This window comes from Fusarium verticillioides, chromosome 7, assembly GCF_000149555.1.
Source record: "Fusarium verticillioides 7600 chromosome 7, whole genome shotgun sequence".
NCBI lineage: Eukaryota > Fungi > Ascomycota > Sordariomycetes > Hypocreales > Nectriaceae > Fusarium > Fusarium verticillioides.
Genome location: NC_031681.1, coordinates 2374961 through 2392225, shown reverse-complemented (window position 1 = coordinate 2392225; position 17265 = coordinate 2374961). Strand labels below are relative to the sequence as shown.

The 17265-nt window shown below is 49.9% G+C and overlaps 3 protein-coding genes and 1 non-coding gene across 7 annotated transcripts; all 4 read right to left on the bottom strand.

Annotated features, from left to right (window-relative positions):
• Positions 1 to 40: 40 nt before the first annotated feature.
• Positions 41 to 676, bottom strand: FVEG_17042 (phosphatidylinositol glycan, class H; the record flags this gene model as incomplete). Its single annotated transcript, XM_018906281.1, has 1 exon — positions 41 to 676. One exon carries the CDS (start codon positions 674 to 676, stop codon positions 41 to 43), a length of 636 nt encoding a protein of 211 aa, XP_018759128.1.
• A 787-nt stretch (positions 677 to 1463) lies between these two features.
• Positions 1464 to 8743, bottom strand: FVEG_11510 (hypothetical protein). Of its 4 annotated transcripts, none has more exons than XM_018900794.1 (6): positions 8312 to 8743; positions 7353 to 7707; positions 6794 to 7258; positions 6619 to 6745; positions 6259 to 6570; positions 1464 to 6167 (listed from the first exon to the last, which is right to left on the bottom strand). In XM_018900794.1, exons 3-6 carry the CDS (start codon positions 7224 to 7226, stop codon positions 2216 to 2218), a joined length of 4824 nt encoding a protein of 1607 aa, XP_018759126.1. In that variant the 5' UTR covers positions 7227 to 7258; positions 7353 to 7707; positions 8312 to 8743; the 3' UTR covers positions 1464 to 2215. The 4 variants fall into 4 exon arrangements, with proteins under 4 accessions (XP_018759126.1, XP_018759127.1, XP_018759125.1 ...); XM_018900795.1 differs by having other exon boundaries at positions 7332 to 7707; positions 8312 to 8528; XM_018900793.1 differs by having other exon boundaries at positions 6794 to 7707.
• A 6881-nt stretch (positions 8744 to 15624) lies between these two features.
• On the bottom strand, positions 15625 to 15708 carry FVEG_17041. Its single transcript has one exon. It is a non-coding gene; the product is annotated as a tRNA-Asn (tRNA).
• A 247-nt stretch (positions 15709 to 15955) lies between these two features.
• FVEG_11509 (hypothetical protein) lies at positions 15956 to 16764 on the bottom strand (the record flags this gene model as incomplete). The annotated part of the gene is made up of 2 exons (XM_018900791.1): positions 15956 to 16625; positions 16689 to 16764. 2 exons carry the CDS (start codon positions 16762 to 16764, stop codon positions 16087 to 16089), a joined length of 615 nt encoding a protein of 204 aa, XP_018759123.1. The 3' UTR covers positions 15956 to 16086.
• Positions 16765 to 17265: the final 501 nt, after the last annotated feature.

Below are 17265 nucleotides of genomic sequence, written 5' to 3'. Positions count from 1 at the left end.
CATCCATGTGGCAAACGTTCCTCTATGGATATAGTGCCTTTCAGCCCAGTGATTTATCCTCTCCTCTTTGCTCATACAAACACCGCCGAACGCCCCTCCAAACTTCTTCCACAATCTTTCGTCGTGGCAGCAAGCCTGGAAATACAACCACCACATCATCCTCACCTTCGACTATGACAATGAGGTAGTATCTCACCTCAAATCCAAGAAACGCTTCATTGACGAGAATGTCTTGGATTTTCTCGGTCGGTATGAACCTCGTGGCTGTACCCGCAAGGTAGCTCCCTGGACTTTCGCTGGTCTGCACACCCAAGCCTCTCATGACGAGAATGCTCTCGCTGGCGTAGCCTCTTCGACTGGATAGCCATAGCACAGCTATACTCACAGGAACGAGGACAGATAGAGGTATGTTTTGCGCAAGAGCGGCGGTCGAGGTTGGTGCACGGAGGTATGAAGCTGGTATGATCTTGAGAAGAGAGGGAGGGGCGTAGGCGAGGAACGGATGTAGAGTAAGGCGCGCGTGGAGTAGAAGAAGCGCTAAGATCGAGAGGAGGATTCGAGAGATGGTGAGTAGTGTATGTAGAGCTGGAGGTATCGGCCGGAGAGTCGTGACAGTGAATTCGGCGGTTGTTGGAGAGGGATGTCGAATGAGAAGACGGGGCGATGTTGAGAGCATTTTGACAGGTTGAGGTATGTTCAATGGTCAACCATGGCTGTAAGGAGTGTTTTGGAGGAATTGATGGTAGAAAGTCGTTGGTGAAGTCGAACGAGCTCGTTGTTATTGAAACATGGTTGTGCTGTGTAATTGTGATCGCAATGCGACTGCAGTGGTGTTGGAGGGTAAATCGAAGCTGTTCACTGACGATCCACTGAAACTACAGGTGTCATCCACTGTAGCGCCCCAACACAGCCCCACCAGCCACATTTTGAAGGGAAGGGTATATAAGTTGTCAATGCTGATAGGATTCTCGACTGTAATGGTCTAACGGTGAAGGCGTTCAAACCCGTTCAACCGCCCATCCCAATACTGTAGTACTTCGGTATCGCAGCCCTCCGCCGCGCCCCGCCCGAACGCTGCGGTGGTCGCCCACTCGTGCAGGTAACTCACGATGCTGGAACTTTGCGGCCCTAAGCACTGGAGATGACCCTTGAGGGAGGTTTCACTCTGCAGAGATCTCTCCCCCGTCGCGTGGCGGGTGGGAACACGTTAGTGCGGGGGGATTTGGGATGGCAAGTGGATGAGATGGAGCAGCCAACTGTCTTTTTTTGTATTTTTTGACAATTGACATTTGTGAACAATACCATTGTAAAATATTGATATCGTTTTTTCTATAGTCATTTAATCATATGTCAGCTTCTTGTACTCATGCGACATCGGGTTGTGGTGATTCGAACCCTCAAGTGCATCATATACCTGGCAGACATGAAGCTATCACCACTCATTTGCTTTAGAAAATCTGCTCCCACGACACACATACACACAAGTGACAATTGTTATCAAGTATAACTATAATGCACAGCAGTTGTTCATTCAATTCGTAAATACTAAACCCTCCGGGGGAATCAAAATGCATTTCCAATCCAGCCCGTTTCAATCCATTCCTACCCATCTTTCACCCATTTCCATTTCCACATCCCTTAACTCAAACAAGTGCCGCGAGGCAACATTGTATAAAGCAGTCGCTACGTTAATTCCCTATCACTCACTTCACCCATTTTTCTCACCCATCAGCCTCCGTCAGCCTGGAACCACCCGATACCCAATATTTACTACCTCCAACATTCCGCCTTCAGGCAAATATAACAAGATGCAGTGCGAGTACTGCCTCCATCCTCCTCAAACATAGTCTGTAAGTAAATGTGGTCGTAATTTGCAGAAACCTTCATGGTCCGACCAAAAAGAAATGTAAAGTCGTATACGTTCATTGGCATCCTTGCCAATAATGCGAAAAGGGCCTTGAAAATCCGAAGGTGATATCAAGAGCGAAGAGAGAAACAAGATGCAGTAGTTTCCAGTCGTCATACAGCTAGATCCTTGAAGAAAAGGACGGAAGTTTAATGCCAAAATGCGAGCCCCGAAGGACTATGGTATCGACTCGGGAGGAGAGAGAACGCCGATCGCCATGCACAGAATCGAACAATACAAAGTTTATAGGGAGTGGTAGAAAGGAACAAAATATTGCACAGCGCGCTGGCCACCATCGCGAGTGACTTCCTAGATCATCTCGTTTCGGTTCAAGCCAGTCGACAGGTGCTTGTTTCGAGAATCAATAGGCGAACGCAAAACATCGGGGTTGAATGACACCGGTGGGGGAGATTTCATCTGTCGAGGCATGGGAATGCTCTCGTAGGGAGCCTCAAAAGGAGGAGACCGGACATACTCCTTTCGACTGCGGCTGGCAGAACGGAGTCGCTCAGTGGCCTTGTGAATGCGGCCTGAGATGCTGCTGCTATCTCCGATGCTTCTGCCTCGGTTGTGACTCCTGTGAGAAGCTGGGGCTGGAGGGCTGGCCTCCGAAGCTTGGTCATTGCCAGATGACAAATCGTCGTCCATGACAATCTCAATCATGCCTGATGCAACAGCGCCAGCCTGCTGATGTCGCTGGGCGTGTTGCAGAGGGGCAGGAGGCGGTGGAGGGGGGGAAGCCAAATGCCTGAGTTCCTTAAGAACTGGGGGTGCTGGAGGAGGAGGTGGTGGTGGCATAGGGTCTTCATGAGAACGTCGTCGCTCACCAGGGACAACTTCTTCAATGCGTCCAACACTGTTCTTGCGTGCAAAGCGAGCAGGACGCTGGCCAGGCTCATCGGGAATGGGGGCTGACATGCTACGAGGAATAGGAGGTCGCGCCGGTGGCTGATAGACAGTGGATGGCAGCAGAGTGAGACTGGGCTCGGCAACTGGCTGTTCTCTCTCAGGAGACTGTTGAGGTGAGGTTTCTGGAGAGTATCGTTGAGTAAAGCCAGCTGGAATACTAGGCACGTCGGGCCTCGGCGTGCTTCCGGATTGATCATGGTTGCCCTCGATGATAAGTCGCATGGCTTTTGGGGTCGCTGGAAGTCCGATAACAGGTCCGTTACGGGCGTACATGCTCCTTTGTGGTGGTTCAGTGGCACTGCGAGGTGGGATATCGTCAGGCAGCGGCTTTGGTTCAGCAGTCTCAACCGTAATCGCAAGAGCAGGAGAGAACTCGTTAGGGTGAGGGATTGATGGTGTTTGGGCACGCTTGGCCAGAGACTTGCGGCGCTCCTCGAGTTCCCGTGCAGCCTGCTCCTTCTTTCGCTGGCGCTCGTCCTTCATTTGCTTGAGATCACCAGCATGCTCAGTTGAGGCAGCTCTGCCATGGATAGAGATAGAACCATCGAAGTTGGCTACCTCGGAGTTGGCCCTGCGTCGATGTTCCGAAGCATCTTGCTTACTCAAGGCTGGTGAGCCAAGACCTCGGCTGCCACTGCGGCTGTGCTTGTTCCTGAATTCCTCTTGGGCAGCCATGGCTGCTCTGTAGTCCTCTTCATCCTCAGAGCCTTGATAATGGTGAATGGCAGCACTCAGAGGCAAGGGTGAAGAAGGAGAGCGTTGTGCAGAACTCTCCCGGCCTTGACTTCGGCCACGGAGTGTAAGAGCTGGTGGGCGAGAGCGGCCTTCTGGGCTCCTGCGGCGGCTTCCACGGCTTGAATTACGGCTCTTTGGCTTGACAGTTGACCCGCTAACCTTGCGTACCGTGTTTGGCTCAGCGACCTGACCATGTCGTGGAGTGCTCAGGTTCAGCAAGTCCTCTGGAGACATGGGGATGGGGGAAGTAGGCGATCGTTTCGCCTTGGGCCAATTGCGAGCACTGACACGTCCACGTTCCTCAGAAGGTTCTCGGGAGCGTGCAGTTCGCTCTCGGCTTCCAGGACGACTGCGTGAAGTATCCCGAGTTCTTGAATGACTACGCTGGCGACTGCGCTGTCTCTTGGAGTAGTGATTGGCAGCATCCAAGCTGTGGATGTAGTCTTCTCGGTTTCGCACAGCTTGGTGGCGGAGACTTCTTCCAGCGCTTGATGCAGAAGTGACAGAACTTGTCACGGAAGCAGGGCCTCTGCGGCGAGTTGGCCAGTGGTAGCGAGTAGAAGAAGTAACCGACTGCTCTGGAGATGTAATGTCGTCGTGAGCCGGTCCAGGATGCAGCTGTAAATTCACGCCCACAGGAATGCGGTCACGAGAGCCATTGCGATGATTGCGTGATGCTTGTTGCATCTTCAACATAGTGGCCTGGTCGGGCGGTGGTGGAAAATCACCCTCACTTGGTTGAACAACGCGTTGAGCGTGCTCTCGCATCATCATTGGGCTCGCAGTAGCAGCGCGCTGTAATGCGGTACCCATCATCATGTTTTCATTGCCAGATGGCGTTCGAGCATGACCAGATCGAGGCTCGTAGTCATATGGCACAGCAGACAGCTCAGCAGATCGAAGTGCCTCCCGGTTGAGGTCTGAGGGGATCTCACCAATAGACGGCAAACGCCCACGTCCTCGGGCAGAGACTGGGGTATTGAACCTGCTATTGTTTGAAGGGCGAAGGAAGGCAGTCGTAGCTTCATTGTTCGAGGCATGAGAAAAAGCAGGAGAACCGGCAGAGTCAGCGATAGGGGTAGCACCCGCGGCAATCGGGGTTTGACCGCCGTCACCAGCAAAGAACTTTGACTTTTGCGTTTGATCACCAAACGAGGTGATGAGCTTGAGAGCAGAGGTCTTTGCGATGCTGCGTTGGGGTCCACGCTGAACACCAGGAGGTGAGAGAGGCGGACTTAGAATCTCGGGAATACTGGGAGTCATAGTCTGGAAGTTCAGCTGTGCGGCGGACGGAGAAGTCCAAGGCTCAGTAGACTCCTGGTCGGTGCAAGCAAAGCATCGGATTGCTAGCTGCTGTTGGCCATGTTGAACTGCCCACTCACCCCATTTCCTGATAATGGCAGCTTGTCGTTCCCAAACACTAGGGGCTGAGAGGCATGTGAGGATCACCGCCTCCATGTAGCGCTTGTGAGAGATATAAACCTCGATGGCGTCGTTGTGATCGCCCATACCAAGCATAATGGTAACTGCTGCGTGCACGTCACCAGCCTCAAGTAGACGCTGGACGTATGTATGGCCAAGCTTCTGTTGTGAGGTATGGCCGCCAATGCCACTCAGAGCCAACAACATCCAGTCAGAGGAAGTCATGTTCTCAAAGTTTGCGTTCATGATGTTGGGATCGATATCACCAAGCCATTTGGCCAAGAGAATGCGGCTAGGAGATCCTTGGGGATGCCTACTCATCTCGTCCCTAATCAGGTCTTCAACCTCCTTGTTCCATCCGAAGATGGTGTTGAGCATTTGACGACGCAGATCATCATTGGTGAGACGAGCACTGTTGGCGCCCATAGCATGCTTGTAAGGAATATCGCTTAGACGTGCCCGAGTAAACTTGAATAGGTCGTGCACCTTGTTGTCGTCAGGGCTGCGGGGAACTTCATTGCGCAGGCGAGAAGGTCTTCTTCTTGATCGGCTTGAGGCCATGGAAGGAACACTTGTAGTGCCAAGAGAGTATCCCATGGAATAAGTGTCCAAATCTCTTGTGTTACCGTGAGCACTGTTGCCAATAGTTGATGACCTGATCGAGGTTCCAGCCGAGATATAGGTGTTTTCTGACAGTCCTCTTGACCTCATGGATCCGGGGTAACGACCAGGGGTTTGGGACGACCCAGCTGAAGACTTAGATAAGGAGGAGAGCCCACTTCGACTTGAGACAGGGCTAGCTGATTCGTAAGGCCCATTGCCAGAGTCGTAGGGTTGGCGTCGAGTTAGGCGAGCGAATGGTGATAGGTGATCCTCGTCACTCTCGGAAATATTCATGTCCAGGGGAATAGAGCTCGTCTCAGACTCGGAGGCGATAGTAGTAGCCGAGGTCGCTGATCGATCACCAGTTTCTTCTGAGACTGGAGGTGAGGGTGGCAATAGGTTTGCTGGGTGTTGGACATTGGCGACCATGATGGCCGGTGAGTTCAGGTCGAATTGCTGCACCGTGTTATTGGGGCCAAGGGTGAACAACGTGGCACCCGGGCCATAGACGGCAAGGCCGCGAACAAGATCGAGAGTCGGGATGGGATCATGAGTGACGTGCTTTGTCCTAACATCCCATGACTGTGTTTGCCTGTGCAGGTGTTAGTTGATGATAGGGGCCATGCAGCTAAGCGCGCGCGTAGCCTAGGGGGTTATATGGTGGTGGCAAGTTGCAAACTTACGAGTCGGAGTACTGGATTATGCGGCCATTCTTGGACCATCCCATCCAGTTGGGTCCATCCATGGAGATCTCAGCCTTCTTGAGGTTTCGAACCACCTTTGCAGGGTCATCGGCGCTATATTTCTTTGCCACGCTCCAGACTCGCAAGTCACCGTCACGCATCTGGACAGCAAGCATGTCTGATTTTTGCCGGGAAGAGGAAGCATGCCACGCGAGATTCACGATAGGTGACGGTCCTCTGGAAGTGGTAAGATTGTGTAAAATAGTGAAGCGTGGTTGCAAGGTTGCAACAAATAGAGAGCCGTTCTGGTAGCTGAGATTGTGTTAGTGAGGTTTGAGTAAGAGGAGGACAAGAACTCACCCGATGGCAAATGTTCGACAATCAGCTGATGGTGCCAAAGCAGTCACAGCAATCTGGTCAATAGTCCTTGAAGAAACATGCTCAGATGTTGATGGCTCAAACATGATAATGCTTCCCTTTGTGTTGCCTTCAAATCGTTAGTCATGATCGTGTGAAACTCATTCCAATAACTGACCGAAAGCCACATTGCCATTTTTCATCCACGCTGCGACAGTTAGGTGGTCATAACATGCAAATCGAGAGATCTCATCGCCTGTCATTAGATCCCACACAATTGCTGTTTGGCCAGCATCGTAACTGACAACGAAGCGGCCACCACCAGCCTCACTCTGATTATCGACTGCTAACAATTGAACCTCATCAGCGTGTCGAGAAAACCTTCGTTCAATGGTAAGAGTATCATGGTGACAGCAAACAACCGATGAGCCCTGGGCGTACAAAAACATGGACGCAGTGGCGGCGCACGGGTCAAAGTACTTTAAATCAGTAACATGAGGCATCGTGGTGCTGTCTGGGACCTGCGACGTCTTACTCCTTGTTGCAGACCTTCCACCGGAACTTAACGATACGGTGCGATTCCGTGACGAACCGGCCACGGGGACGGACATGATGGGCCTGATATTCTTTCTTGAATCTTGACCTGCGTTAACGGAGCCCGGGTTAGCCAGTCGGATGACCACGGAGGGCTATGGCTGCTCTGCAAGGATGCCCGCCTTGTGCGACGCTGCACGTACTGTTCTGATGAACCGATGTCGACGACGAACGACCCCCGATAGCGGGGTCTACACTTTTGTTGCTCTCGGGGTCGCAGGAACAGTCGGAAAGCTACACTTTGGGGCTGTCGAACATGCCTCGGAATCCTCTGCTGTCCGCACCCGGACAATGACGGTTTCTTGGTGTGTCGTTAAGCCAAAGTCTCGGATCGTGTTATACTGAATTTTGTTTCGTCACTGCGCGATACGATGCGATACGGGCACGCGGGTAGCGACGGGCAAGTGAAGTTGGACAACGAACGGAGCTCTTGGGGCTGTATGTCTCGGTCGCAACGGTGTATAGGAAGAGGCAGATGCGGTGAGGCGAGAGAGAAGTCTTCGGAATGCGAATTAGTGTGAGTGTGAAAAGGTTGAGAAAGTCAAAACACGCAAGGCGTAGAGAAAGATTCGATGTGTGTGGAGATGGGCAGAGCAATGGTTTTGCTTGTCGAGAGCAACATCAACCAGGGCAACGGTGGAAAAGACGACACTACAGGCGCAATTCGGCAACAGTGAGAATACAGCCGCCAACCCTGCTCAGATTCGATGTGATTGCCTGGGGTCGGACGACGCCAAATAGAGATGTGCGTGCAAAGTGGTCGAGGTCAAAGTGTAGCTACCAGGAAGAGCTTGGTAGTGGATGTGGATAGGGATGGGGGATGTGAAAGGGGTGTGACCCGGCGCTTGACTTGCAGACGTAGCTTGAAATCCCTTGAAGATGATTCTAGGGTCCATCAAACACGTCCTTGTGTAGGTAGACTAGGTAGGTGTGTGTATGTGTGTGCATGTATGTTGAGCGACAACATGCGACTTAGACGCGAGATATGACGAGGGGTGAGAGGTCCAGGGCCAGATGCAGGAGACGTACAATGGACAATTAGGGGCAGGAGGAAGCAGATAATACGGACAATTCCTAAAAGAAATGAATTAAAAATTCCTACCTTGATTCTTTTTCTCCTGAAGAAAAAAAGTTGATCAGTCTCTTTGGGGGCTGGTGTAAACGGTCGTTGGTGGAGTTGTGATATCAAGGTTCAAGGTAACTGCTGGAGCTGAAGATGTGACAGTGTGATGAGGCGACACCAACGGACAGGGAGACACAATACACAATGCAAAGGCGGAAAGAGAAGACTAAGAAGAGGGAGGCCCAAGAAGGAAATCCAGAGCAGAAAAAGTGCAGGTTGGGATGATTTTGAGAAAGACGCAGGCACAGGGTTCGTACCAGTGTGGGTGCCTTTACTGCGTGTGCTATGTGTGATGGGCCATCAATCATGGATCAAGGTCGGGGTCCAGAGTAAGAGATGGCGCCTAGAGAGTGGCGTACTGGCCTGTCAGTGGACGATTCAGAAAAGAGACGATATTAAAATAGAGCCCTGAGAGTGTTGGGTTGAATGGATCAGCGGAGACGGACCGGCTCATGGGCAACATGGCACCCAGGGGTGGTTTTGGAGGATGGTCGACGGCGGTTGGGGATTGGGAGCTTGGGTTAACATGAGCACCTTTCTGCTGTTCAGACTCGAGCTAACAAGTTGAGTGGGCTAGTGGGGTAGAAAAGCCGCAGACGACTGGGATCCCTTCTTGTATCGTTGACAGGGGGTTTGGGTATGGTATAGCATCAGACATCGATCTAAAAGACGCCAGTTGAGGCGGAGGCGGTCATTTTGACGTGAAAGGATCGTGGCCGGCGGCTGCGGCCTTGCAATGACGAACAAAGTCCAACGTGGGATTGCCATCGCATCGTAAATTGTCGACTGTGGATCTTGAATTAAAAGACGAGGCGAAATGACAAGCAACGAGTCGTAGCAAGTCAATTGTCTAGCGAGCAATGCCCCCTGCCAATTTAGCCTCGTGGGCTGGCCGCGTGCCGTTGAATTCAAGTCTCTCAGAAAAGTCGTTGGATAGCGCATCAAATTGTGTGGTTCACTAGACCAGGACCCTTGTAAATCTCCAGATCCCTTCCGGCTTGAGACTCGAGGGACTCGGCCTATCAATCAATCAATTGCATTCCATTGTTCGCTTGCAAGCGCATGAATGGCTCCAGTTTCACCATTTGAAATATAACCCTTTATCATGGAAGCACGTCCTTGGTCGTCACGATCTCCGCCGTCGTCTCATCCAAATTTCATCCTGAATTTGCATTGATAGGAATGCATCAATCATGTAGAGCACAGAAATCAGTGTCCCTGCTGCCCCTCTTTTGGTGAAATGATCAGAGGTATGCAAGTGGCGTCTGGTACGACGACAAGTGGTGGCTTCTCAAGCATTGCAGGACAACGCAACAGAGCATAGTGCAGCAGCGTACTGTAGGGGTAGCACGGCGTCCTCCCACGCAGTGCAGTTGTTGTAACGCTGGTGCAGTGGAAAATAGGCACCACGACATGATATTCTCGATCCAGTTGTTCTGTGTATCCTTCGAGACCAAAGACTGGTCGGTACCTTACATTGAGGTCTGTGGGTGCATCAACACAACATCCATCCATCCATCTCTGATGGAAGCGTCACAGATGCTTCTCTAGGCTGAATGATGCAGCATATCCTACAGTGAGTGTCCTCTACAGCTGCAGTGGTCGATAGGGCATATAGCACGGTCGATTACAGTGCTCTATGGCCTCTGTCGGAGACATTTCGACGTTGAGATGAACAAGATAGAAAAGCATGTGGTTGGGGAAACGAAACATGGGGGCTTGAGCAAGCGCTTGTAGACTAACATTGATTGGCTACAGCTATGAACCCCGCTTGCCAAAATTGTGCTACAGCTGTTTCTCGGCGCTTATTGGCCATGTTAGCTTAACGGCACGGGCCAATAAGCCGGCCGATCACCTCTATTGCAGGGAGTTAATCGCCCTCTCCTTCCCGTCCCGCTAGCGAAGAGGGTCCGTACCCACATATTTCTAACGGAAAGAGCAAGGAGCTCTCTCCGCATGGGCTTTGATGAACAATGTCATTCTATCAGCCTGTCGACGTTCTGATACTAGGAAGCACGTTGCTTGGCGTGAAAATCAGATGATGAGGGAAATTTTGACAGTAATGTGTCTGATATAAAGATCGCGCGTCTGATATCCGAGATGTTGTATAGGCAGCTTAGCCACTGATATCATTTCAGATAGAAACATCGCCTATCGACTGATAAGGTATCCAACCGAACAGTAACTCACATGCTGCTTCTCCACTTTTGACCTCATGCGATAGTTCGGAAGGAGCAAGTCTCGATGTGAATATATTCACGCCTGACTCTTAGATGCCTTCCTTGCTAACCATTTGGGCTTGCCTTAGTAGCATTGCTGGTATCTAATTTGGTCTTGCCATTCGTAAAGTCTCCTTGTTCCGTTTGCTAGGTAGGATGTGGATCTCTCTTTCCTCTGCTCCCGCATACACGATTCTTTCTTTGCTTTTTCCCGTGCCCCTGGTCCATCCCGTTCCAGTGCTACCATACCCACACCCACACCTTATTCTCTACCTACCGTGGGTGGCTTGGTAGATGATGCTTGAGAATAGCGATGTTCTATTATTCAAACTCCAAACTCCAAACTTCGTATATCTTTTGTCGAGCCTCTGACAACGCAGATATCTGCGTTTCATACACGTCACCCTGCTCCTTAGTTGGCAATTGGGGATCGTGACTCAAGATGGGTACAGTACCAACGCATCGGTCAAATGAACAGGGTCTTGACCGTTGAATTGGTTCCCTCACTTGTCTTTCAGATTGACTCAGTCGATCTGGGGGCCAGGAAAGAAACTGCGCTAAGAATTTACCTGAGAACATGGATATCAACAGCCCTCAAGCTGCGAATACAGATACAGGCAGTGATACCGTCATTGTTCCTAGGCTGTGTCTGAGACCTGTACATCAACATGACTTACACGCCAGCCTCCACAACTGGTTCAATTCTGGCTGGCAAAAGACGGAAAACGTCTCTGTTTATTTCAAGCCGGTGTACAGCCTTTCTTCCGATGTTTGTCTCAGAAACATGTGGCTGAGACCCAAATTGGATTGCTTATCCAGACTTTGCATCGCTGACCGACAGTAGCGTCCCTGTCACAACCTTGGCATTTCTAGTTCCTCTGTGGCCACGGCGTCTCGAGTCCAACAAGCGCCTCCACCTATCGAAACCTTGCTTATCAACCGCTCGGCTAAGGGCAGGCGTTTGCAGCAGATGCTGTCCCCTGTCACGGTGCCCTTCTTGTTGAGTCGATTCGCCTTGCTTTTACTCGCTCCCGCCGGACAGGTTCTCACTTCTTTTGTTTCCTGCAGGCCAAGCACAGCATGACCAGTAAATTGATAACTGATTTTGACCTCAGAGACGTGCATGCGGAGGGCCATGAACGTCGAATCATTGTCAAATGCATTTAGACATCGACCACGTATTTATTAGTTGTTGGATTACAGCTTGGGGTTTTACTGCCCAAGATCCTATCTTGTTGATGTGCAGATAGTTGCGATGCAAGTGGGCAGCTCCGCAAATACATACTATTCTGCTGCACACACTTAATATTCAGACACAACCGGGCCTCAACGCCACTGATCGAGGGCAAGAACTTTTGCCGGCAGAGAACCTACGCATTTTCGTTATCCCGGGACTTCGCTTGGCTTGTCTGGCCTCAGAACTTATAATCCAAGTTACCCCACGGTCGTCTCCAGTCTCCTCAGGCTCTGCTGCAGCCTCACACAAGCTGCGTCTTTGTGCAACCTCTGGGCACGGATTGCTGCAGGCACTTGATCTAAGAGACATTAAAGCTCCCTTGCCTTTTCTTTGCTTCTTCTGCTGCTGGTTCACCTCACGCATGCAGCTCGTATCAAGCAGTCCTACACAAATCAAAGCTACAACTTTTCTCAGTTTCCCACAACTCAATTGCTCAGAAAATCTCAGGCCTGGGCACTGAGCTGTGATTTCCCCGTCACATTTCATTTCCCCTGTTGACTGTAACATGCTGGTCCTGGTGAGGACATTCTTCTCGGCCGTGGGGCTTCCGGTCGCTGCTTTCACACATTCAATATGGCGACTGGGGTATGAGCATGCAATTCCATGCTATAACCTGCGGCCCAAACCGCGGCCAAGCTGATGGATGGTGACTATCACATCTTGATAACGCCACTTGATAAAAGACTTCGAGTCCAACGGTCTCCTCGCGGTCGCAGTGTCGGCCGCCTTTCTTCATCAGATCGACCCAGGGACGAAGCCAGCATGTAAGTTTTATATATCTGACCATATACGTGATTGGTAACATGGCCCCGCTATGGGATCAAACCCTCTGCACACTCATTTGCCCAGATATGAATCTGGACATTTCAACTGTCCGAGTAGTTTCGGCCCATTGGAATACGCTTATTCGAGTGAGATTCAGCCCGGCGCATAATGACTCGAGCTTGACCAAATTGGTAGCTCAGGAATCGCGCGAGTTGGGCAAACTAACCCTGGTACTGAAATGTTATAATGACAAACTCAAAATAGGACGAAGCCCCGGAGGTCCTATCTAGTGTCTTCATGCCAAAACAGCTTACCTTTCCACAAAGGAGTTTACACCATCTTCCTACGAGTTTCTTTGAGGGGTTAACAAGTCAGCGCTGCTCTCTCATTACTGCTGATCACTTTCAGCTGACTTGCAGATGTGATAACTTGGGGATCAATGCCCACGCATGGCAGGGTCTAGGTCTACCAAATCCTTGGGTTTGCCCAAAAGGCTTGGCCACGTTCTTGTGTCTCACTGCTTTCTTCTAATTGTCATGGCTCTCGTCACATTTCAGCCAAGTTCAATCACTTTCCATAACTGCAATGTAAGGCTGGCACACCGAGCACAGTAACGTTGAACATTAGGTGATTGAAATCCAACCATCAACTCGCGTGGCTTCAGGCTTCCCCGCAATCAGACTCAATTGACCCGTTTCCAAGCATTAGATGGGATCCAACTGTAAGCCAACGGTTGCGAGCGGCCCTTCTAAATTACGGGGTATTCTGACAATGCATACAATCATCCACTAAAGAACTACAGGGCGCTGAAAGAGGCCAATATTTAGATCTCACTTTTTTCTCGATCATGGTCCAATTGGAATGGAGCCGGCTCCGCGGGGGATTCGATATTCGACATTGTGCATGAAAGGAATGCGGGTACCGAGACGATTCCAGCCTCGATCTGAGCCCATCAGAGGCTGAGAAATGTGAATATGCAATGAATCGATACGAGACCGAGCTCACGATAGCGGGCGTTCGACATCGGGCATTATTGGCCCGTTGTCTCAGATCTGCTCGTCTCGATTTGGAGACAAATCATCTCGCAAATCGTGGAAGTGGGCTTGATCCTCGAGAAGTATAGGATCAAAAGACACCCGAGTCTGAGGCTTGATGTCGGATCATACTCCCAGGCTCTTTGGGTATTTATGCATCTGCAGTATAGTTGTCAACTCTTGATTGAGTATATAGATTGAGCTCAATTAGACTCGTGCATCATGGTCCTTTTACCCGGACGGTCGAATTTGTTGGTTGACGGTCCAAGATCAATTGGGCAAGGTCAGATCATGTTCAAAGCTTTTGTGATGCGCCCCAAGTGGCTGACCATCGAATTCCAATTACGGATGCATTTAATTGTTCTTATCGTGTTGGTCATATAGCAGTTTTGACAAATATTGATGTTGATGTACTGTTGAGATCTCACCCAGAACGGCCTGTCGACTATGGTCACTGATTTGTGGTCTGCAGAACTCCGGATACCGACATTCTCTTCAGCCTTCAGTCGCAATTGGTCAGTACATTCATATGATGCATGCTCTCTGGTGCTCCTATCGTAATAGATTGTCCGCCTAGAGTTGAGACCCAGGTACTCGAGAGGGTTCAAAAGTGTCCCCCTTCCAACTTCTCCGAGAACGTTTCTTGGAGTATCGGACCCAAATCTATATAGCAGACGTGATCGTAGTTATCTTGGTCTATTTTACCCAGAAATACTGCGTAGTTACTTGTTCATGCCTTGAGTAAAGGAGAGTTTCGTGGGTAAAGATAGATGCCATTCAGCCACTTCCAGGCCTAGACATAAGACAGTCTTTATCTTTTTCGTAGACGCTACCATTCTGCTTTAGTTTCTCACCTCCATGACAGTATAACATGGTTTTCTTTGGTGTTGCACACTGAAGAGGAACGCGTTGTTGACCAGGCTCAGTCTCTGGGATGGGCCTTATGGCTGATTACCATCTCTCTATAGGCTCTCAACCAGGCCACCAAGCTACTGAATTATGTGTGGTTAGCTTGAATGGCTTCAAGAGGTGCTCTATCAAGTATTGGGTTGTGTAATAGGTGCCGATGTCCATGGGGACGCTGAGAAGACAAGCCATGGCAGGCAAGTGGCGCTATTATCATGGGAATAACTAGTGATGTAAGTGCTGGTTCCATCTTTGAGATATCAGTGGGTAAGACGGGACTATCTAGGTGAGCCCAGGTAACGTAGCTAAAATGCCGTCGACATGGCTTGCCCATCGTGCCCAGCATAGCGATGGCCTTGCATGCTTGACTCACGATTTCATCTCGATCTGTGGTCCAAGACTATATCAGACTTCCTTTAGTACTTCAACTGAAGTTATGTAAAAAGTTTCCTATCCGTGCTACGTGCAATGCGTGTCTATACTGCATAGTTGAATTGATGCCTTCGCGAGACTCGAAGAAAACATGGGATTGCGCAAGGGAGGAGGGTGGAATTCCGGGGACCTTTCAAACTCACGACATAATTCCGAGCTATAATTAATCATTGACCGGCATTCTCTCGATAGTGCGGTTTGAACTCAGCCTGTGCTCGTATGAACCGTCTCACTGCACCTGGTGATGAGATCTTCTCTCTGTGATTGGCTTCTATGCTAAGAGAAGAATACCAAGATAAACCGCATGTTGAATGGAGTATAGGGCTACAGCATTAAGAAGTCTGCTTCACTTACACTACATTGAGAGACAAGAGTTCTACTCAAGCTGATTGACCCCTGGAGAATGACCAGGTTGAGGATATGGACCTTGTGCCAGAAAGTGCAACGGCATTATATACCCGCTGCTAAGACTTAAGTTGGCTTGTTCAAACAAACTGTCAGTATTTAGTTTGCTATACGTATCCTTTAAAGAACGCAAAGAGACATCACTCATCCGATGGTTGTGGAGTCTCAAGTTGAGATCTTTGGACACAAAGTGTACACGGCAGCAACAAAACAAAACAATCATACGTATCAAGGTGTGACACTAAGTGAATAAGAGATAGAAGACTCAAAAAGAGATACTCTGAGAGAATCTGTCTCCCCCGGGAAGGCTCGAACTTCCGATCTCCCGATTGTCTATGAATAACAGTCGGACGCTTTAGCCAACTAAGCCACAGGGGATAAGCTGATTGGATGGTGGACAGCTCGGAAGATAGGAACATATTTTCATGATTTGGTCGAAATCGATAATTTACAATCTCGTCGACCTCAGGTTCATCCATATCAAATAAGAGATCTGAGGCGTGTCTTTCGTTTGATCTCTCGATATCCATGGCTCGGTTCTTGCTTGCTGGAGTTGGCGGAACAAGCATAAAAGTCAATCCAAGACACACCCATCGGGCCTCACATCGCGAGCTCACAGACAAATGTTACAACAAGCAATCGTGAAAGGCATATTTTACAGCCAGACATCTCAAGCTTCTGCTATCAAATAGTTCTCAAATTTATGCATCTCCATCCACATACGCCATGCTACAGCAAACATCGACAGACTCTCCCTCAAGCCTTGGACTTGGACTTGGGCTTGAAGCCCTTGGCCGTCCAACTCTCAACTTGGAACTGATAAACCTGTTTAGCCAGTTCTTCAACAGGTCCTTCGACGGTAAGCCCCGGAGCAACCTGGTTGATACTCAGCGGCGCAACCGGTGCTTTAACACCAAACTCGGCCTTCCAAGCCTCCAGCTGCTCCGTCGAAGAAGCATATACAATCCTTCCAAGTCCACACCACGCATGGGCAGAAGAACACATAGCGCAGTGCTCGCCGCTTGTGTATACAGTAGATTTGGCGCGCTCTTCGTCACTTAGGTTGAGCTGTGCCCAGCGTGCGAGAGTGAACTCTGGATGAAGCGTCGAATCAGCACGACCATCACCGTTAGAGCCTGTGACGGTGCGGTTTCTGTCGGTTTGGAGGACTTTGTTTTCTGATGAGACGAGGACTGAACCGAAAGGGGCGTCTCCTGCTTCGAGGGCTTCGTGGGCGAGTGAGACTGCCAGACGGAGATGCTCCAGATCTTGGTCGCTGATCATTTTTGCGGTGCCTGTATCGATTAAATGTCAATTCCTTGGATGAACTATAAGATCAAGTTCAAAGCCTCCCATACCTTTTCTTTTATAGGTGCTAGTGGTGAGTTGACTTGTGAGTGGTGAGGTTGAGGGAGTGAGGCTTGACAAATCCATGATGCGGGGCAGATGTTGATTGCAATGAGGTTTCTAATCAAAATTACCTCATGACGGTACAGCACCACGCAAATATCATGAATTATCAATTCTATAGACTTATATTGCTTAGGCATACGGAAATGAAGCTAATTGCTCCTCATGTTCTTCCTGTGCTAGATGAAAGAAGCTGGCTGGATCAAGTCATCGTTGGACTATATCATGAATGAGTATGAGCCACGGGATCGAGTCTTGATATTTGTGAATATAATGCCAAGCTAGAACTTCACTAAGATCACTTTGTTTCAGAACCAGCCTCTGCCTAGTCACATTGCTGGGGTGCTTAACTGGGGGTTCTGAAGAAGTGATGATGTTGGACATCGCCACCATCAAAGCCATAGAACTACATGATGGGTAAACGAACCCCGGCATAGACTTCTATAAGAAAAGTTCTGTCCTTAAGGGGCTATTCTACAGGCCTTGAGTGAAGAACTCACAGTATGCTGCTTTCCCCTCTTCGAA

Coding starts and splice junctions, on each gene's coding strand:
- FVEG_11510 (XM_018900793.1), bottom strand. CDS start 7,226: ATGTCCGTCCCCGTGGCCGGTTCGTCACGGAATCGCACCGTATCGTTA. Junction 6,571..6,618: donor TGTCGAACATTTGCCATCGG/GTGAGTTCTTGT, acceptor ACACAATCTCAG/CTACCAGAACGGCTCTCTAT. Junction 6,168..6,258: donor ATAATCCAGTACTCCGACTC/GTAAGTTTGCAA, acceptor ACACCTGCACAG/GCAAACACAGTCATGGGATG.